The sequence below is a fragment of the Scomber japonicus genome, chromosome 23 (genome assembly GCF_027409825.1).
Source record: "Scomber japonicus isolate fScoJap1 chromosome 23, fScoJap1.pri, whole genome shotgun sequence".
Taxonomy (NCBI): Eukaryota; Metazoa; Chordata; class Actinopteri; order Scombriformes; family Scombridae; genus Scomber; species Scomber japonicus.
In genome coordinates this window covers 25162470-25183392 of record NC_070600.1, presented here as the reverse complement: position 1 = coordinate 25183392, position 20923 = coordinate 25162470, and the positions used below count along the sequence as shown (strand labels likewise).

Here is a 20923-nt window from a genome sequence, read left to right as displayed (position 1 = left end):
CAACTTTATGTGCAGTGAGAGTTCAGGTGTAATGTTCCTTTAGAATGACGTCACTTCCTGTAGGGCCTGCTGGAAAATAAACAAATGTCCGACTGAGCTGAAAGTGACCGAGTGATTCTGAGACTGTCTATTAATGTATAGTGACATAACACTTTACTCTGAAAGTGTAGCGTTTTGAAACCTTGAAACGCATGCACGACGCATGCGCACAGTACAACAGGACTGGCTCTGCTGCGGACGTGACAGGATCACAGAGCAAGGTGTAGCACGTACGACAGTCAAGTTATTACCGTTATGTTTTAAATTTGTGATAATATATAAGTCTGCATGTAGTTTGACGCAAGATATGTCACTGTTCATAAGTTAACTTAAAGTTAGCATAGCGCACAACGCTGAAGTTAGCTTCCGATTCGCCAGCCGCCGATTCTGCACTTAAGAGGAAAGTTAAGGGGGAATGAATTTAAAATGAATGAATGAATAAAGTTAATGAATCATAAAAACACAGTCCCTGATTTGTGAAACCCTTAATCTATTTGTGAAAATGCTATAAAGGCACATTTCACTGTTTGTTTTTTGTTTTTTTGGACTGTAGACCTCATTAGACCAGGTCCAGATTAAAAACCACTATTATTTTACTCAGGATTCACGTTTTTGTAGAATCAATTGTTCATTACAAGTTCTATAAATCTGTCATGTGTTAATTGTTTTATTTAGCTAGACAAAACAAAATGTTCATTTGTGTTTGTTCATGATACAGTTTATTTCTTATGAAGTCTTATTAAAATATTTTTCTATCTATCAACAGGAAGCAAATCAGAACAGAACATTATTCTCATCATTCAGGCAAGTAGAAAATAATGTATGCATGATATAATATTGTTTTGCTATTTTCCCTTATTCATCCATTATAACGTAATATTAAAATTGTGACTGAATATTTTAGACCATTGTTGTAATACCACAAATTGTGTCTCTTCATTTTCAGGGTGCCCTTTGGAGGAGCCAGTGGACTTTGTGGACAGTTGGAGTTGAGGTCTAGGGAGAGGAGGTCGAGGAGAAATTCATCAGGGAGAAAGAGTAGGCCTCTTGTGATATGAGATGGTCGTGCAAAAGATGCAATTTTAGGTCATCAAAACGTTTAGAGCTCATAAAACATTCTAGGTTGAAGCATCCACACACTGGTCAAGGCCGGTCACTACCCTGCTTGTACTCAGATTGTCCTTGTTTATTTAAAAGTTGGGGGGCACTTCATGCACATTTGTCTAGAAATCATACACAGACTCAACAGTCAGGGCAGATAGTTTCATTTTCATGTCTTGTATGTAATTCATGTAGTTTTAACACAGAAGCAATATTTTCAACACCTCGGGACTCATCTGAAAAAGCACAAAACTGTTAATTGTGTTTTTAAAGATAGTGACTACAGTACGAATATATATTCAACTTTTGCTTCACATAAAAGTAGGAAGAACAATCCTCAATGCATTGAAGATTTTAAAAATACTGTATTCCAGACACATTCAAGTCAGGCAAGTGAGGTAACAGAGGATAGTAGTTTGATTGAAAGTGAAGTTAAATGTTAAACGTTCTTGAATATCTGAGTATTATATTTCTGTAATGAACGTTTTTCACTGCATATTTGAAAAGCACTATTCCAGATCTGTACTACATGTACAGAAGTATTGGGACACCTGCACAATCTAATGCAATATTTATTTCCAGTACAACAGCTCTGCCAGCTTCTACTTTTGTTAAGCTTCTACATGCTCAGTTTTTATTTACATTGTCAGTAAGGTGATCATTCCACTTTATGTTTATTACTGAAGTTGTGGTGGATGGTGCTGCTCTACCATTATAGTGCATTATATTGACAGTGTTCCTAATATTTTGCACCAATAGTGTATATTGAATGCAATGTATACTGTGTAATACTGTCTGTTTGTTCTTTTTCTGTCAGTCATACCAATGTTACATTTAAAAGATTGGGCAATTCAATCCACAATAGTAGTGGATTTACTTTGACTGTTCTTGTTTGTTAAACTGTTTCAAATGAAAAATAAACAGTTTAATTGCATTGTAATATAGTTGTGTGATATGTGATAAATATATATTAAATGCATAGAGTATTGGTTACATTTATTTGGTAACATTTATCAAAAGAAAGCTGGCAATGATTACCTCATTTTAGTGAGTAATGTAATGTAATGCAACCAAGTAAATTAAAATGTCAAGCACAAGAAAATCATTCAAATCTACTAAATGACTTCATAACAGCAAATACTAAAGGTATATAACATGTACTTAACATTTAGAGTAAAATGATGTTGAAAAACAAGTAGACTTTACTTCATTTGTTTAAATAAATATAACTTCAAACTTGGATGTAATTAAGTAAATGTTACTTAATATCTTCACAACTGTTATGTTTTATGGTAAGTAAAATTTACTTGATACTGGCAAGTGAGTGTTACTTGATATTGCAGCATTACATTTTACTTAAATCATTTGCGTGCAAATACTTACGATATATTTTTTAAGTAAATCTTATGAGTTGTTTTTTTCAGTGTAGCAACCGGGGCATTCCAGAGGGAGCTGGCCAACCGATCGGGACTGTACCAGTCGACCCTGAGTCGAGCCATGCCAGCCGTGTGGGACAGAATTATCTGCATGTCAGCCAGTTAAAGCGCAATTTGCAGCGAGAGCCGGTTTTCCTAATGTAATCAGAGCTATCGACTGCACCAGTGGCGGCTGGGAAGCTCATTTTACGTCTTCATTATAAACCTTGTCATATCAAAGCGAGGCAGTTACAATATAAGGAGTGTTTAATTGAGGCTGTTGTAAGCTTCATCTATGCCATAGAACCATATCAACACACACAAAACCAGCCACCGGCCAATGTAAAAACTGAGGAGAGCGGACTGTCAGTCTTATATAGTAGGGGAGGGGCCAAGGTCACGGGGGTACGCCACTATGTCACGTAGTAGCCCTTTTTTGCAGGCTCAGAAAATCAGAAAAAAAAGAGTCTGAGAAACATTTTAAGGCTCTATCGCCACAATTCAGTACTGCATAGTTATCAGCCTTTCCATATGTAATCACCTCTGTAACCATTTTCCAACATGGATAATATGTTTAAAAGTAAATCATTGAATTGACTTTACACAGACTTTAAAGAGATAATAAGTTTTAGTAATTCCTAAACCCTTTCTCCAATTTGGACGTGATACCCTTCTTCAAAGTAGCCACCTTTTGCTTTGATTACTGCTTCGCACACTCTTGGCATTCTCTTGATGAGCTTCAAGAGGTAGTCACCTGAAATGGTCTTCCAACAGTCTTGAAGGAGTTCCCAGAGATGCTTAGCACTTGTTGGCCCTTTTGCCTTCACTCTGCGGTCTAGCTCACCCCAAACCATCTCAATTGGGTTCAGGTCCGGTGACTGTGGAGGCCAGGTAATCAGGCGCAGCACCCCATCACTCTCCTTCTTGGTCAAATAGCCCTTACACAGCCTGGAGGTGTGTTTGGGGTCATTGTCCTGTTGAAAAATAAATGATGGTCCAACTAAACGCAAACCGGATGGAATAGCATGGCGCTGCAAGATGCTGTGGTAGCCATGCTGATTCAGTATGCCTTCAATTTTGAATAAATCCCCAACAGTGTCACCAGCAAAGCACCCCCACACCATCACACCTCCTCCTCCATGCTTCACGGTGGGAACCAGGCATGTAGAGTCCATCCGTTCACCTTTTCTGCGTCGCACAAAGACACGGTGGTTGGAACCAAAGATCTCAAATTTGGACTCATCAGACCAAAGCACATATTTCCACTGGTCTAATGTCCATTCCTTGTGTTCTTTAGCCCAAACAAGTCTCTTCTGCTTGTTGCCTGTCCTTAGCAGTGGTTTCCTAGCAGCTATTCTACCATGAAGGCCTGATTCACACAGTCTCCTCTTAACAGTTGTTCTAGAGATGTGTCTGCTGCTAGAACTCTGTGTGGCATTGACCTGGTCTCTAATCTGAGCTGCTGTTAACCTGCGATTTCTGAGGCTGGTGACTCGGATGAACTTATCCTCCGCAGCAGAGGTGACTCTTGGTCTTCCTTTCCTGGGGCGGTCCTCATGTGAGCCAGTTTCTTTGTAGCGCTTGATGGTTTTTGCGACTGCACTTGGGGACACTTTCAAAGTTTTCCCAATTTTTCGGACTGACTGACCTTCATTTCTTAAAGTAATGATGGCCACTCGTTTTTCTTTACTTAGCTGCTTTTTTCTTAATACAAATTCTAACAGTCTTTTCAGTAGGACTATCAGCTGTGTATCCACCTGACTTCTGCACAACACAACTGATGGTCCCAAACCCATTTATAAGGCAAGAAATCCCACTTATTAAACCTGACAGGGCACACATGTGAAGTGAAAACCATTTCAGGTGACTACCTCTTGAAGCTCATCAAGAGAATGCAGAGTGTGTGCAAAGCAGTAATCAGAGCGAAAGGTTGAAGAAACTAGAATATAAGGCATATTTTCAGTTGTTTTACACTTTTTTGTTAAGTACATATTTCCACATGTGTTAATTCATAGTTTTGATGCCTTCAGTGTGAATCTACAATTTCAATAGTCATGAAAAGAAAGGAAATTCATTGAATGAGAAGGTGTGTCCAAACTTTTGGTCTGTACTGTATTTTGATTATTATTATTTTTTTTTTTTTCAGTTTGGATCTGGAAGTCCCACAGGATCTTAGCTCAGTCATTCTCAGCAACCTTAGGAGATGTCTTCCATTCTGACCTCGGGACTTCCAGCCCAAACTCAGTGCAGATGTTCCTGTACACTCTGCCAGCCACTTGGTTATGGCGTTCCAAGTACGCTGTTCCTGCCTGTATCCTACACCCCGCTACTATGTGCTGAACTGTCTCAGGAGCATCTTTGCACAGCCTGCACCTGGTGTCCTCTCTAGGGATGCACTGATCTGATATTAATATCAGATATCAGCCCAATATTGACTAAATAACTAGATCAGTTGTCAGATGACGGGGCTGATCAATGCCGATCTGTTCACTTTAATTCTATGTTTGCAACACCTGCGACATTATGTGTCAGTAGCACGTGCAATCTTAATGTAAAATGATTAAACTATATAAAGACACAGGCTGTTTCTCCTCAGATCTGCTGTCTGGATGTGATGTCATGTTTGTCTCTTCCTGTGACTGACCTTCTGATCCTGAGCTGATGTTTGGTAACTTCTTCACCAGATCATTCCTGCTGATCTTCTTTAAAACGCTCTTCATCACCTCCACAGTTCCAGCTAGTTCATATTTCTGCACCATCAGATCCACCACGTCTCTCCTCTCTGCCTTCTCCAGCTGGGCACATTGAATGGGTTTGATGTCTCTCTTTTTTTTTTTCTTCAGGGACCATTTGAAGTCCTTAAATTCATCGTCTTTTAAGTCATCCAGGATGTTGAGCAGGTCCCTCTTCCTCATCTTGATTCTCTGTTAAAATCAGAGAACATTGATAAGAGAACAGTTGTGTTTCTGTCAGTCTGCCAATAGGAACTCATTGTGTGTTTGTACTGGATCTGACTCATTTGACAAACAGCCCAGTTTGGCTGCAGTCGTTTAAATGTCAGAGAAGCTCAAGAGGATCTTCAGTAAAAACATCTTACTACAAATATACTCAGAAGCTGTTCTGGAGCTTTCTATCACATCCAGTTTTCTCAGTTATAGACATGTATGTGTTAAAACGGACTGTTTTCTGTCTTTAATGTAGAGAATAAAAGCTAAAGTGTAATCTCAGCACAAGGTCCAGTTAGTGTTCTGCTTTCACAGCTCACCTGTTTGTTGAGGTTCAGTGAACTCTGGTGCCTCTCCTCCGCCTTCTCCAGCTGGCTATATCTGATGGGTTCAATGACAAGTGTGAAGTTATATATTGTCTTTACAGTTTTAGGAAATGGAGAATCATTTAAAGGAATGTGTCTTATAGAAATCTATAAAAACTGTAAACATTGATTGAAGCAGCTAATAAATAATTCAGAGTAACAATCAAGCATCAAACTCTCTTTAAACTAAATTAAACTATAAATGAAGAAATAATGCAGTAAAAACTCAAATAATAAAGAGATCAGTGACTGAACTAAAAAACATAACAACAATTATAGAAGAATATTGTTGTAATGTAGATTATTAAATAAGATTAAAACCTGAATCATCTTCAGGTCAGTTTAAATAGAAACAGTCTCTTACTTTGTGTCTGAGGGTCCAGGTTCATTACTGAAGGTTGGAGGTACACCATTAGACCGGTCACTCTTCATAGACAGACAGCTGGATATTACAGACTCTGCTCCGTCCTCTTCCTCCTTTTTCTTCATCTTCTGGAGTCTGAGAGGTAAACCAGTAACACTGGAGACACACACACATACACAGTATAATAAACCCAGTCCTGCCTCTGGAGTCTGTAGCTGAAAGTATGCAGGAATAATGTATATATTTTGAAATGCCTGAAAAATAGTCAAAAATCATACATTTAAAAGGCAAATTGTGCACTTCCTGTTGGATTCAGGTCAGGGGTGTCAGAGCGTGATTTGTAGGTCTCGAGACAAAAAATTGAGTTTTGGTTTGATCTCTCTACGACATTCCTATCAGGCACAGTGACTGTTTTAGTGTTTCTAGGTGGCGCTAGAGAGCACATTTTGGCACTTTTGGGCTTAATTTTTCCATTTTATCAAATCAATGGCCAGACCTGATGTGCTTGGTGAATTTGGTCTGTCCTGGAGCATGTTTAGTTGGTCAAATTTAGGGTCAAAGTGGCATTAGACTCTCCTCCCATTCATTGTCTATGGGAGCGTTTTGGCGGGGGGGTTTTGGGCACTTGACCTTTGAGGGCTTCTAAAATCCAAACCGGACGAGTAATGACAAAGTTGTTCAGAAATGTTGTGCAGCAGGGTGTGCTAAGTCAGCTATTTAAGTTTGAAGCCGCCACGATGAACACCCTCGGACAAGATAACGTTTGTAGGAGGCCAAGAATCGTCGAAAATCCCACATGTAACAGCAAATTGTTCACTTCCTGTTGGATTTAGGTCAGGGGTGTCAGTGCGTGATTTGTAGGTCTTGATAAGACAAAAAATGAGTTTTGGTTTGATCTCTCTACGACATTCCTATCAGGCGTAGTGGCCGTTTTAGTGTTAGTGTTTAGAGTAGATTTAGGAGGTCAAATTAAGGCTCAAAGAGGCGGTAAAATAATAAACAACACAAATACAATAGGGTCCTTGCCTCCAGGCAAGAGGGCAGGACTTCGGCTCGGTCCCTAAATATTGGTGGAAGCAGCTAATAAATATATCAGAGCAACAATCAAGCATCAAAATAAAATTTAACTGTAAACAAAGACATAATGCAGTTAATGGTTAAACTACAAAAATATATAAAACCTGAATCATCTTCAGGTCAGTTTAAATAGAAACAGTCTCTTACTTTGTGTCTGAGGGTCCAGGTTCATTACTGAAGGTTGGAGGTACACCATTAGACCGGTCACTCTTCATAGACAGACAGCTGGATATTACAGACTCTGCTCCGTCCTCTTCCTCCTTTTTCTTCATCTTCTGGAGTCTGAGAGGTAAACCAGTAACACTGGAGACACACACACATACACAGTATAATAAACCCAGTCCTGCCTCTGGAGTCTGTAGCTGAAAGTATGCAGGAATAATGTATATATTTTGAAATGCCTGAAAAATAGTCAAAAATCATACATTTAAAAGGCAAATTGTGCACTTCCTGTTGGATTCAGGTCAGGGGTGTCAGAGCGTGATTTGTAGGTCTCGAGACAAAAAATTGAGTTTTGGTTTGATCTCTCTACGACATTCCTATCAGGTGTAGTGACTGTTTTAGTGTTTCTAGGTGGCGCTAGAGAGCACATTTTGGCACTTTTGGGCTTAATTTTTCCATTTTATCAAATCAATGGCCAGACCTGATGTGCTTGGTGAATTTGGTCTGTCCTGGAGCAAGTTTAGTTGGTCAAATTTAGGGTCAAAGTGGCATTAGACTCTCCTCCCATTCATTGTCTATGGGAGCGTTTTGGTGGGGGGGTTTTGGGCACTTGACCTTTGAGGGCTTCTAAAATCCAAACCGGACGAGTAATGACAAAGTTGTTCAGAAATGTTGTGCAGCAGGGTGTGCTAAGTCAGCTATTTAAGTTTGAAGCCGCCATGATGAACACCCTCGGACAAGATAACGTTTGTAGGAGGCCAAGAATCGTCGAAAATCCCACATGTAACAGCAAATTGTTCACTTCCTGTTGGATTTAGGTCAGGGGTGTCAGTGCGTGATTTGTAGGTCTTGATAAGACAAAAAATGAGTTTTGGTTTGATCTCTCTACGACATTCCTATCAGGCGTAGTGGCCGTTTTAGTGTTAGTGTTTAGAGTAGATTTAGGAGGTCAAATTAAGGCTCAAAGAGGCGGTAAAATAATAAACAACACAAATACAATAGGGTCCTTGCCTCCAGGCAAGAGGGCAGGACTTCGGCTCGGTCCCTAAATATTGGTGGAAGCAGCTAATAAATATATCAGAGCAACAATCAAGCATCAAAATAAAATTTAACTGTAAACAAAGACATAATGCAGTTAATGGTTAAACTACAAAAATATATAAAACCTGAATCATCTTCAGGTCAGTTTAAATAGAAACAGTCTCTTACTTTGTGTCTGAGGGTCCAGGTTCATTACTGAAGGTTGGAGGTACACCATTAGACCGGTCACTCTTCATAGACAGACAGCTGGATATTACAGACTCTGCTCCGTCCTCTTCCTCCTCTTTCTTCATCTTCTGGAGTCTGAGAGGTAAACCAGTAACACTGGAGACACACACACATACACAGTATAATAAACCCAGTCCTGCCTCTCAACTTAGTAGCTTCTTATTAGTTGACATGACTTTAACTACAACCATGTGTGTTTTCTAGTCATCACAAAGAGAAACTTTGACTCTGGTTTAAATCCAACAAACACACTTCAGATAAACATGTGTGTGCTTCTTAACTGTGACTTCTCTCTATTTCAAAAGTAATTAAACAGGCAACAATGTACCAGGAAAGGCAGAGAAGAAGAAGAAGAAGAAGAAGAAGAAGAAGAAGAAGAAGAAGAAGAAGGAGTAGAAGAAGAAGAAGAAGAAGAAGAAGAAGAAGAAGAAGAAGAAGAAGAAGAAGAAAACAATGCTTGATTTAAAATACTGGATTCGCTTTGCAGATGTTTCATTAAGGAGGAAAATGAATTCAGTGAATTCAGCACATTTGTTAGACCACAATAAAACAAACAATGACTTTTGTCTGTTAAGCAGAAAACTCCACAGGTTTTCCTTTAAGCTACTCTGAGTCATTAAAAGTCAGGAAAAGGAACCAAGTGAACACTTGATCCTCCAGGTGGAAACTCTGAGAGTCCAAACCACCAATCAGAAGCTCAGGATAGATAACAAAGGTTATCATGGGTCAGTTACCTTGTTCTGGAACAACTGATCCATTAAAAAATCCAACAAACAGACTTCAAATAAACATGTGTGTGCTTCTTAACTGTGACTTCTCTCTATTTAGAGCTCAGCAGTGAGTCACGTGACATCGCTGTGAGGACGCACAAACCAGGAAAACAACAACAGGAAACAACGTTTAACACCTCAAACTCTGTCATTTCACATTTAATCAACTAAACAATGAATGTGATAAATAATCATCAGATTGATCAATAATTATTTAAAACTCAGTCTGACTGAATACTTGAATGAATGTGTGTGTGTGTGTGTGTGTGTGTGTGTGTATGTGTGTGTGTGTGTGTGTGTGTGTGTATGTGTGTGTGTGTGTGTGTGTGTGTGTGTGTGTGTGTGTGTGTCTGTTGTTTTGGTGTTGTAGTTTCATACTTTTTCTACTTTCTGTCATTTACACTCAAACTAAACATTCCTGACTGATGATAGTAAATTATTTAACTTTGAGTTCTTTGTGACAGTAGGTCAGGTTTGGCTGCTGTCAAAGTATTACAGTATAACAGAGCAGTTAGAAATATGATTGTTAAATCCATCAGGTGGTCAGCTGACTCTGGTTCGAATCCCGATCGGAGGTCCTTTGCTGCATGTCACTCCCCTCTCTCCCATGTTTCCTGTCGGTCTACTGCTTAATAAAACGACAGAGGCTCCTCTTCCTCTTACTGACTGATCCAGAGAAGCTGTACTGATGTGATGTGTAGTAGTACTCAGCACAGCCACCAGAGGTCAGTGTGTACTGGTGAAACCGGCAGCTCAGAGTGTGGGGGGGGGGGGGGGGGGGGGTTAACATTACAGGACTAGTAAAACAGAGAAATGCTTCTGACTGTGTTTGGGAGTATTTTAGGTTTAACTACATGATTTGATTGAAGGTCCTCCAGCAAAGTGAATCTATCTCTGCTCCTGTCTACTCTTTATTCTATCAGATACAAATATTTAATCCCAGACACACTTTCCTAAGTAAGTAAGAAGATGTCAAACAGTCACACTGACAATTTCATAAACCGAATAATTCATGTGAAAACTAATCATCAGATTGATCAATAATGACAGTAATCATTATCTACAGTCCTGATATTAACACTCACCTGCCTCACACTGTTTTCCTCCTTCTGCTCTGATGACTGTAAAATGAAGTGTGACTGAATACTTTCACTTTTACTTCCTGTCTGTTTGTTCCCGCTGCTTTACTGGAAGTCACGTGTGTGTGTGTGTGTGTGTGTGTGTGTGTGTGGGGGGGGGGGGGTCATTTAAGAACTTTGTGAAGTCTTGTGACTGTTCTCCTGCTGTTTGGTACAAATATTTAATATGAACATGGAGGATAAATCTGAAGACTCAAAATGATCACAAAACAATTTCATCAACTAGGATTGCATGTAAATGACCTTTAGTCTGGAATGTGTTATTTTTATGTTTATTTATTTATTTTTTGAGCATTCTTTAAGGCCAGGTTATTATTTCATTAGTTATAACAGACATTCAATTTGGTGCTTTTATTTTGAAAGTGTTTTTACCGGAAGACGCTTTTATTTTGAAAGTGTTTTCACCGGAAGTAAAGGGTATCTTGAGTTTTTGTCGTCAGTGTGTTTTATGGTTATACGTTTTAGCTAGCAGGAAGGCCAATTAGCATCTTATCAGTTTAGATTAAGGAGATGAAGCCAGTTATTTTATTAATTTGTTTATTAATGCAAATATGTATTTTTTGTTTTCTTTCATAGCTCTTACGGTGTGTTCAAAGTGTCCAAGGAAGGTTCTTAAAAATAAACACAATGAACCATCAGTGAAAGAGTATGACCATCATTCAGCCGGGGATGCTACAGTAAGAGCTTCACCTCATCAGTCCCACCACACCGCTAACCAAGGATAACTACAAAGGGACTTGATGTGATGGTCCAAAGTTGTGGCACTCCCTCACAAAATGGAAGCAGCAGAAAACTTACCTCCAGACTACAGAGACTCCGACCAAGAAACGGATAAGGACAAAGACGAGGAGGAACTTCGTCGTTCTGGTCGCCTACGGAATCCCACAGAGAAGATGCTTGCATTTCAGAGAGAGGAGGCTCACAAAAAGGAGAAAAGGTTGATTCACATTTATGAGCAATGGAAAACCCAGGCACGTAAGGCTAAAGAGCAGCTAAAGCTAAACATTTCTCAGAGCGACATTGCAGCTCTTATAGACACACTAGAGGAAGGAAAGAACGATGTTATTAACCTTTATATGGAAATAAGAGATCACCTCACTCCATCCAGTGAGACAAGGCGTTGTATTGATGCCTGTGAGGCAGTCACAAGAGACATTGTTAAGATTGCCTTTGAAAGGATATCAGGCATTGATGGAGAATTTAATAGTGAAGCAGCAAAGCAACGTCTTCGTGAGCTTCTTAACAACGATTATGCTCGCTCCATCTATGGATCTGCAGCTTCACATGCAAGTCAACTCTCCAGTAAATGTTCCAGCCAACACTCTGCAAACTCTGTCATAGCAGCAAAAAGAGCAGATGCTGCAGCGGAATTAGCAGCAAAGGAAGCAGAGTATGAAGTGTTATTTGAGGAGGAGAAACAGAAGGAAAGGATTCAACTCCTAGAGGAACAACAGATGAGAGAACTTGAAGCTCAAAGACGTGAGTTGGAAAGAATAAAAGCAGAAAAGGACATAAGAGTTGCACGGGCTAGGTTTATAACCTATGACCAGGAAGTAATGAGTGTTCATTCTGCTGATCATAACAGAAGGGAACAACAGCATGTGTCTCCTCAACAACCTGTGTCTTCAGCTCTCATTCAGCAACCCGCTAATGTCACAGTGGCCGCATCACCTGCACGGACAGACGTGAGTTATCTGGCTCAAGCAGTCCAAGATAGTATAGCTCTGAACAGGCTCCCAATGCCAGAACCGTCTGTATTTACTGGTGATCCAATCCAGTTCATTGAGTGGAAGGCTTCCTTCACATCACTCATAGATAAAAAGAACATTGCTTCAGCTGACAAATTGCATTATTTGAAAAAATATGTAGGAGGTCCGGCTCTAAAGACACTGGATGGCATATTTTATAGAAGTGATGAAGAAGCCTATAAAAATGCATGGAACCGTCTCAACCAACGGTACGGTCAGCCCTTTGTTATACAGAGAGCATTCCGGGAAAAACTAGCAAAATGGCCAAAGATCCATCCAAGAGATGCTGAGGGACTCAGGGCATTTGCTGATTTCTTACACTCATGTCAGGAGGCCATGCCTTATGTCAAAGGTCTTGACATTTTGAACGATTGTGAAGAAAATCAGAAACTGGTTCAAAAACTACCTGATTGGACAGCAGCACAATGGAACCGTAAAGTCACTCAAGTCATGAGAGATGAGCAGGAGTTTCCTAACTTCAAAGATTTTGTCATCTTCATTGTAACGGAAGCAGAGATTGTCTGTAATCCTATAACTTCGTTCCACGCTCTCCACTCATCAGAGACTAACTCAGAGAAACGTCATCTGAAAGAAAGAAAGCCTAAATCCAGTGTTTTCCATACACAGACAGTCACACAGAATGAAACTCATGGACAGTTAAAAACAGGTTCAAAGCCACCCTGTATGTTTTGTCATGACAATAAACATCACCTTCATCGCTGTCCTGAGTTCAAAGAGAAATCTCTGGAGGAACGGCGGAGATATGTGAAAGAAAAGAAACTGTGCTATGGCTGTTTGAAGTCAGGCCATAATGTCAAGGACTGCCGCATTAGACATTCATGTGATAGCTGTAAAGGAAGACATCCTACGCTTCTACATGATGACAACTACACTAAAACCAAACCCATGTCAGTCTCAAATCAGAACACCACAGAAGAAACAGCAACCACATTGTCTCACAGTGTGGAGACTGAGGAACCATCTTCCAACACTTCAATGATCGTGCCAGTGTGGGTTTCCTCTGTCAGCAATCCAGGTATGGAAAGGCTTGTTTATGCCCTGCTTGATTCCCAAAGCGATACAGTCTTTATTGACCAGGAAGTTAGCAGTAGTCTGCAAACGGAGACACATCCTGTAAGGCTGAAGCTAACAACAATAATGGGAAAGGATGCATTAATACACAGTCAAAGAGTGTTTATGTTGATGATGGTGTCACTAGCACAGCAAATGTGGATGATGCTATTCAGCTTGCACAGGAGGCACAGAAGCTCTGTGCTACAGGTGGACTGAGATTGCACAAGTTTATGTGTAATGACAGATCTGTGCTGGAGAGTATACCTCCATCTGAGCATGCTGCTGAAGTGAAGGCTCTTGACCTGGCCTTCAATAATGTGACTTTAGAGAGAGCCTTGGGGATCCACTGGCACATTGATTCAGACACCTTCAGATTTCGTGTCTGCCTAAAAGACCAGCCAGCAACACGACGTGGGATACTGTCCACAGTTGCCTCTCTTTACGACCCCCTGGGGTTTGTTGCCCCTTTCCTGCTCACTGGAAAAAGAGTGCTTCAAGAAATGTGTAGGCATGGCACAGGCTGGGATGATCCCCTTTCCAGTGAACTGCAACCAGTGTGGGAGCGTTGGAAGAATGATCTTGCAAATTTAGAGAAAATCCCCATACCACGCTGCTATGTGCCCCCTGGCTTTGGACAAGTCTTGAGAAAGGAGCTACACCATTTCTCTGACGCAAGCACAAGTGGTTATGGCCAGTGTTCATATTTGAGACAGGTGAATGAAGGTGGAAGTGTCCATTGTGCCCTGGTTATGGGAAAGTCCAGAGTAGCTCCAATTAAGGTCACGACTATCCCCAGGCTGGAGTTAACAGCTGCTGTTGTGTCGGTTGCAGCAAGCAATATCCTGAAGGAAGAACTCGGTTTGGCAAATGTTGTTGAGTATTTCTGGACTGATTCCAAAGTGGTTTTGGGCTATATCAACAACGAGTCACGTCGTTTTCACACCTTTGTGTCAAACCGTATACAGAAAATACATCTCAACTCATCTCCTCAGCAATGGAGATATGTCTCAACTAGCAATAACCCTGCCGACCTCGCCTCTAGGGGTTCTAGTGCAACTGAGATTCTTACATCAAGTTGGTTCACAGGACCTCGGTTCCTATGGGAGAAAGAGATACCTCCAGCTGCAGATGTTAGTACAGAAATACAGATTGGGGATCCTGAAGTAAAAAGGATTCAGACACTAAAAACACAGACACTTGAACAATTCAGTCTCTCAGACCACTTGTCAAGGTTTTCATCATGGTCGAAAGCGACTCAAGCAGTCTCTCGTCTCATTCGTCGTGTCAGAGGTGATAAGTCAACAGATCACAGCACTGTACAGGAACGAGAAGATGCACGCTGCATCATCATAAAGGACTTACAGAGGCAAGTCTATCCAGAAGAGATAAAGCTGCTCAGTGAGTTAACTCAACTTCCTACTCAGAGTAAACTGTTTCAGATGGATGCCTTTCTTGATCAAGATGGACTCCTCAAGGTGGGAGGAAGACTAAAAAATGCATCACTCCCTACCTCAATGAAGCATCCAGTAATTATACCGAAGGATCATCCCATCACCAAAACAATAATTGTTCATTGTCATGAGAAGGTTCAACATCAAGGAAAGGGCATGACAGTTAATGAGATCAGATCAAATGGATATTGGATTCCAGGAATCAACAGAGCTGTGGCAGCGCATTTGCATCAATGTGTCACATGTCGGAAACTCAGAAGGTTCACAGAAGAACAGCGGATGGCAGATTTGCCGTCTGAGCGTGTGAATCCATCACCACCATTCACCTATTGTGGAATGGACTGTTTCGGTCCATTTCTCACAAAGCAAGGACGCAAAGTACAAAAGCGATACGGTCTGCTTTTCACATGCCTTTGTTGTCGAGCTATCCATATTGAAATGCTGGACGATATGTCAACAGATGCCTTCATTAATGGACTTCGTTGTTTCATTGCCATAAGAGGAGCCGTACGCGATATAAGATGTGATCAAGGATCTAACTTTGTTGGAGCTAAAAATGAACTAAATGATGCTCTTAAGCAACTGGATGCTAATCGTTTGACCACTTTCTTAATAATAATAATAATAATAATAATAATAATAATAACTTTATTTTGTATAGCGCCTTTCATAAAACCCAAGGTCGCTTCACAATAACAAGAACACAGACAAAAACACACATTTAGCCGGCAAAAGCCTGCAGGAACAAGTGCCTTTTCAACAGAGATTTAAAATTTTCCAGAGTTGGTGCCTGGCGAATGTCCTGAGGGAGCGAATTCCAAAGTGTAGGAGCTACCACACTGAAAGCCCGGCTCCCAAAGGTTTGCCTTCTGGTGCGGGGGATGGACAGGAGGCCCAAGTCAGTGGAGCGCAGGTCTCGTGAAGGGTGGTAGATATGGAGAAGGTCTGTTAGGTACTGGGGTGCAACGGCATGAAGAGATTTGTAGGTGAGAAGAAGAAGTTTGAAAGTGATGCGGAGCTTAATTGGAAGCCAGTGCAGCTGTTTGAGTGTGGGGGTGATGTGCTGCCAGGGTTTTGTTCAAGTGAGAACCCTGGCAGCTGAGTTTTGGACGTGTTGGAGCCTGTCCAGTGTTTTATTGGGGACCCCATACAGGATGGCATTGCAATAGTCCAGACGTGAGGTGATGAATGCATGTATGAGGGTCTCTGCAACTGAGTCAGTGAGTGAAGGACGGAGTCTTGAAATGTTCCTTAGGTGGAAGAAAGCGGATTTGGTGACAGATTTGATGTGTGTGTCATATGATAGTGTGGAGTCCAAAATAACACCAAGATTGCGCACCTCCGAGGACAGTGAGATGCAGGAGCCATCAACTTGGAGGATAAGACCATCTACCTTGTGGAGCAGATTCTTTGGAGCGACAACCATGAGTTCTGTCTTCTGACTGTTGAGTTTGAGCAGGTTGGTGGTCATCCAGACTTTTATGTCATGCAGGCAGTTGATGAGGGATTGTGGAGGGAGCTGGGTAGAAGGTGATGTGCTGAGATAGAGTTGGGTATCGTCAGCGTAGCAATGGAAATTCAAACCATGGTGGCGGATGATCTGGCCGAGCGGGAGCATGTAGATGGTAAAGAGGAGGGGACCAAGTACGGAACCTTGTGGCACACCGTGGTTAACTGGGGCAGGGTGGGAGCTGGATCCATTAAAGGTAACAAACTGTTTTCTGTTGGATAGATAGGAAGTGAACCAGGATAGAGCAGTACCAGTGAGTCCAAGGTGAGTCGAAAGGCGGTTGAGCAGGATTGAGTGGGAGACTGTATCGAAAGCGGCCGTCAGGTCCAGCAGAACCAGGATGCTGATGCAGCCAGAATCAGCAGCAATCAGAAGGTCATTGGTGATCTTGACAAGGGTGGTCTCTGTGCTGTGGTGGATCCTGTAGGCTGATTGAAAGGTTTCATACAGGTCGTTATTGGACAGATGTTGATGGAGCTGGGCAGTAACCGCTTTTTCAAGGATCTTGCTGAGAAAAGGCAGGTTGGAGATTGGCCGATAGTTGCTGAGGTCCACGGGGTCCAAACCCACCTTCTTAAGGATGGGTGTAACAGAGGCAGTTTTAAGACTGATGGGCACAAAACCAGATAGAACGGATGCATTGACAATGTCCACAATGGAAGGGCAGACAGAAGATAGGCAGGCCTTGACCAAAGCAGTGGGCATGGGGTCAAGGGAGCAGGTGGAGGCTTTGGCCTTGGTGACTAGCTCAGTTATCTGACTAGCGTCAACTGGGGTGAAAGAAGAGAAGGAGGGACATGTAGCAGGGGAAGCGCCGTCCTGAGGTAGACACCCAAGAGGGGTGGTGGGTGGAACCAGAAGCTGCTGGTGGATGCAGTCAACCTTGGCCTGAAAAAAGTCATGGAACTTGGAGCAGAGGTCAGAGCCAGCAGTAGGGTGTGGGGCAGTACGGGGGGAGAGTAGTCTGTTGATAGTAGAGAACAGTGCTCTGGGATGATTTTGTTGAGACCCAATCAGAGTGGAGTAGTACTGGGTCCTGGCCTGGGAGAGAGCTTCCTTGTAATCCGTAATATGATCTTTGAAGGCAAGCTGGTGGACAGTGAGGCCAGTTCTTTTATAAAGCCTCTCCAGCCTCCTACCAGTGGCTTTCATGGAGCGAAGCTCAGTGGTAAACCAGGGGGCGGGACGAGTGAATGAAACAGTCCGGATTTTAAGGGGGGCCAGAGCGTCCAGGCTAAGGGATAATGCTGCATTGTAGCTGGCGACCATGTCATCAGGAGCAGATATGGAGGAGTCAGTAGTCCAGTAGTTGGCAATCACATGGATGTTAAAGTCACCATGCAGAAGTGTGGATGGAGATGTTGCACAGACAGGCGTGAGGAGCTCAGACAGTTCAGACAGAAAAACAGCAGGAGCCTTGGGAGGGCGGTATACAAGGACACACTGGAGCTGAGAACTCCCAGCCAAGGTGAAAACGACACCCTCAAATGTGGTGGTAGCAGGTACAGTGACCTCCTTAATCAGGATGTCTGCACGATGGATGACAGCCAGCCCTCCACCACCCCCTTCAGAGCGGGGCTTCTGTAAATAAACATAGCCCGGTGGAGTGGCTTGATTTAAAGCAAAAAAGTCCTGCTTTTTCTGCCAAATCTCTGTCAAGCATATGATGTCAATCTTATGTTCCAAAATGATTTGATGAATAATTAGGGGTTTATTGTTAAGGGAGCGCACATTCAGCATCATAAATGTCAGGGCATTGTCCAAAGCTGAGCCAGAGTGGATTGGAGTGATACTGTCAACACAGAGCAGTGGGCGGAGCTGTCTAGTAGGCACATGTTGTTTGTTGTGATGACGCCACATAGACCGGGAGACAGAGACAATGGAGGAAATGGATGAACCGGAGTAGATAAACTTACGTCGGGAGCCCCGGTGAATATACCGGGAGCGACGCAGGAGTCCAAGGGCTTTAATGGTGGAGACGGAGTCCGGTGCAAAGTTTGAGTCGAGACTGCGGAGCTCCGGGGAGGTGTATTGGATCCTTCCCATAGTCCACGCAGGGCAGCAGCTACAGGTGGCTAACGCTATCGCTGGATGGAACGCTGGCATACTCCAAGGAAAAACCTTACTGTCGGCGACATCGTGATGGAGAAGACGGATGATCTGCCTCGCAATAAGTGGAAGCTGGCTAAAGTTGTAGAGACAATGACTGATAAAGATGGACGGGTGACGAGTGTAAAAATTCAGATTGGAGAGCAAAAGATAGGAAAGGAGGGACAGCGTTCTGGCAAGCCATCCATTGTCGAACGTCCAGTGCAGAAGCTGATCCTGCTCCTAGAGACTGGTTAACCACATTCTTCACTTCTCAACCATATCCTTTACAGTATGAAGAGCTTATGGACATTGTTATAGACTTTTGAGAGTTAAAGGTCATACTGAGTTTGGAAATCATTAATGTTTTACATCCCATATTGTGATGAAAATCGGTTATGATTTGGTGGGAGTGTAAATGACCTTTAGTCTGGAATGTGTTATTTTTATGTTTATTTATTTATTTTTTGAGCATTCTTTAAGGCCAGGTTATTATTTCATTAGTTATTACAGACATTCAATTTGGTGCTTTTATTTTGAAAGTGTTTTTACCGGAAGACGCTTTTATTTTGAAAGTGTTTTCACCGGAAGTAAAGGGTATCTTGAGTTTTTGTCGTCAGTGTGTATGTATAGTTAAAAAAGCGTGTCTACCTGACGGGAGGAAAATAGTTAATGGTCAATTAGCACCTGGCTGATAAGGGCACAAGGTTTGTAATCATTTCTTTTCATGTTATGTTTAATGCTTAGCTCAAATTGTGGTGTTTGATGCTGTTTGATGCAGTTTTATGGTTATACGTTTTAGCTAGCAGGAAGGCCAATTAGCATCTTATCAGTTTAGATTAAGGAGATAAAGCCAGTTATTTTATTAATTTGTTTATTAATGCAAATATGTATTTTTTGTTTTCTTTCATAGCTCTTACGGTGTGTTCAAAGTGTCCAAGGAAGGTTCTTAAAAATAAACACAATGAACCATCAGTGAAAGAGTATGACCATCATTCAGCCGGGGATGCTACATTGCAAAATGCTCTAGTATAGCAATTGTTCTGACATTTACAAACAAACTAGAAATATTAAGTTATTATTTAATCACTGACTTATCAGATAATAAACTACACCTATGAACAAGTAAACTGACTCAAAATAGATTTAGGACCACAGCAACTAAAACAAATGATCCTTCTTTATTCAGAGCTAAGCAACAAGAGTCCATCAGTGAAACCAGGTTTAACTGTCCTCTGATGACCTGGACTACAGCTGCTTTCACTCACAGAATCAACTCTGTGAGGGAAAGATTTAATGTGAGGATACAGATCAAATCTAAAAATCAAATCAATTTACTGTGCTTTAATGAAAATTTGTGAAAACTAATGAAACCTTGAAATTCTGCACTTGTCATGGTACAGCCTGCTCCTCTCCCTTCTCATGTGCTCCTGTGTGTCCCTGTCTGTCTCATGTGATGTGGGCATAGCCTCCTACTCTCCTGATCACCTGCACACCTGAAGTCTATTCCACTAATCAACTCCCAGCAGTACATCTACCCACAGACATATATATCTATGTATATATGTCTATGTATATATGTATATATGTCTATGCATCTACCCAGCTCAGATTTGCACTCAATGCCAGATCATCTGTTCCCCTCTGTGGTAACAGTACTACAGCCAAGTATATACAGTATGTTCCTCATCTGTCTGTGTCTCTGTCTCAGATCACCTGTCCTGCTCTTTCCAACAGTCTCCACTAGAACACAATCTGCTCTGCCTTCTCCTGCCTGTCCACTCCACAGCTCCACTACCTCGCTCCTGTGTAGGATTCATTCTGTAGTCATTCTGATCCTTCTCACAGCTCATACTGATCTCTGTCAAAGTCTGTCACTTCTGGAGCATCATCATCACCTGCTCACATCTAAACCAACAGAACGCTGACACACCTTCACTGTCAGCCTATCATATTGCAGCTGTCTCAGTGCTTTCTTGGTGCAGTTTTTTGTGACCCACCAGCTCTTCATCACCACTCAGTCTTCACCTTCATCAATGCATCACTTCATCAACCTCATCAGCCCAATCAGTCTCAGCAGAAGTCAGATTGAAGAATACTGTCACGCGGTTCTGCCTGAGGTTCTTATCAGCCACCACCAGAGTCTGGACTCCATGAGGGTTTCTATCATGCTCAGGACTGAGCAGCATCACCCTGCAGAGTCTAAGCGCCAAAGAGTTTGACAATACCTAATGATTAATTTCATCTGTATAATAAACATTATTTTAATTCATTCTCTGGTCTCTCCTGATTGAAATAGAAACACATTTATCCAAGAGTAAAGAGAAGATCAATTTCTTTTAAAGATTTTTTCAGCATAGACACCTTTATTGAACAGTAGACAGACAGGAAACATGGGAGAGAGAG

At 41.7% G+C, this 20923-nt stretch overlaps 1 protein-coding gene and 1 pseudogene across 1 annotated transcript in view; both read right to left on the bottom strand.

Annotated features, from left to right (window-relative positions):
- Nucleotides 1–7521, bottom strand: part of LOC128353157 (NACHT, LRR and PYD domains-containing protein 12-like) — a 48546-nt gene extending 41025 nt beyond the window's left edge. Inside the window, exons 1-4 of the mRNA XM_053313837.1 lie at nt 7454–7521; nt 6230–6385; nt 5821–5881; nt 5200–5479 (exon numbers count right to left, since the gene is read on the bottom strand). Of these exons, the coding sequence (XP_053169812.1) occupies nt 5200–5479; nt 5821–5881; nt 6230–6385; nt 7454–7521 (565 nt within the window). The remainder of the gene's footprint in view (nt 1–5199; nt 5480–5820; nt 5882–6229; nt 6386–7453) is intronic.
- Nucleotides 7522–15652: 8131 nt separating this feature from the next.
- On the bottom strand, nt 15653–18475 carry LOC128353156 (uncharacterized; annotated as a pseudogene).
- Between the last annotated feature and the right edge of the window lie 2448 nt (nt 18476–20923).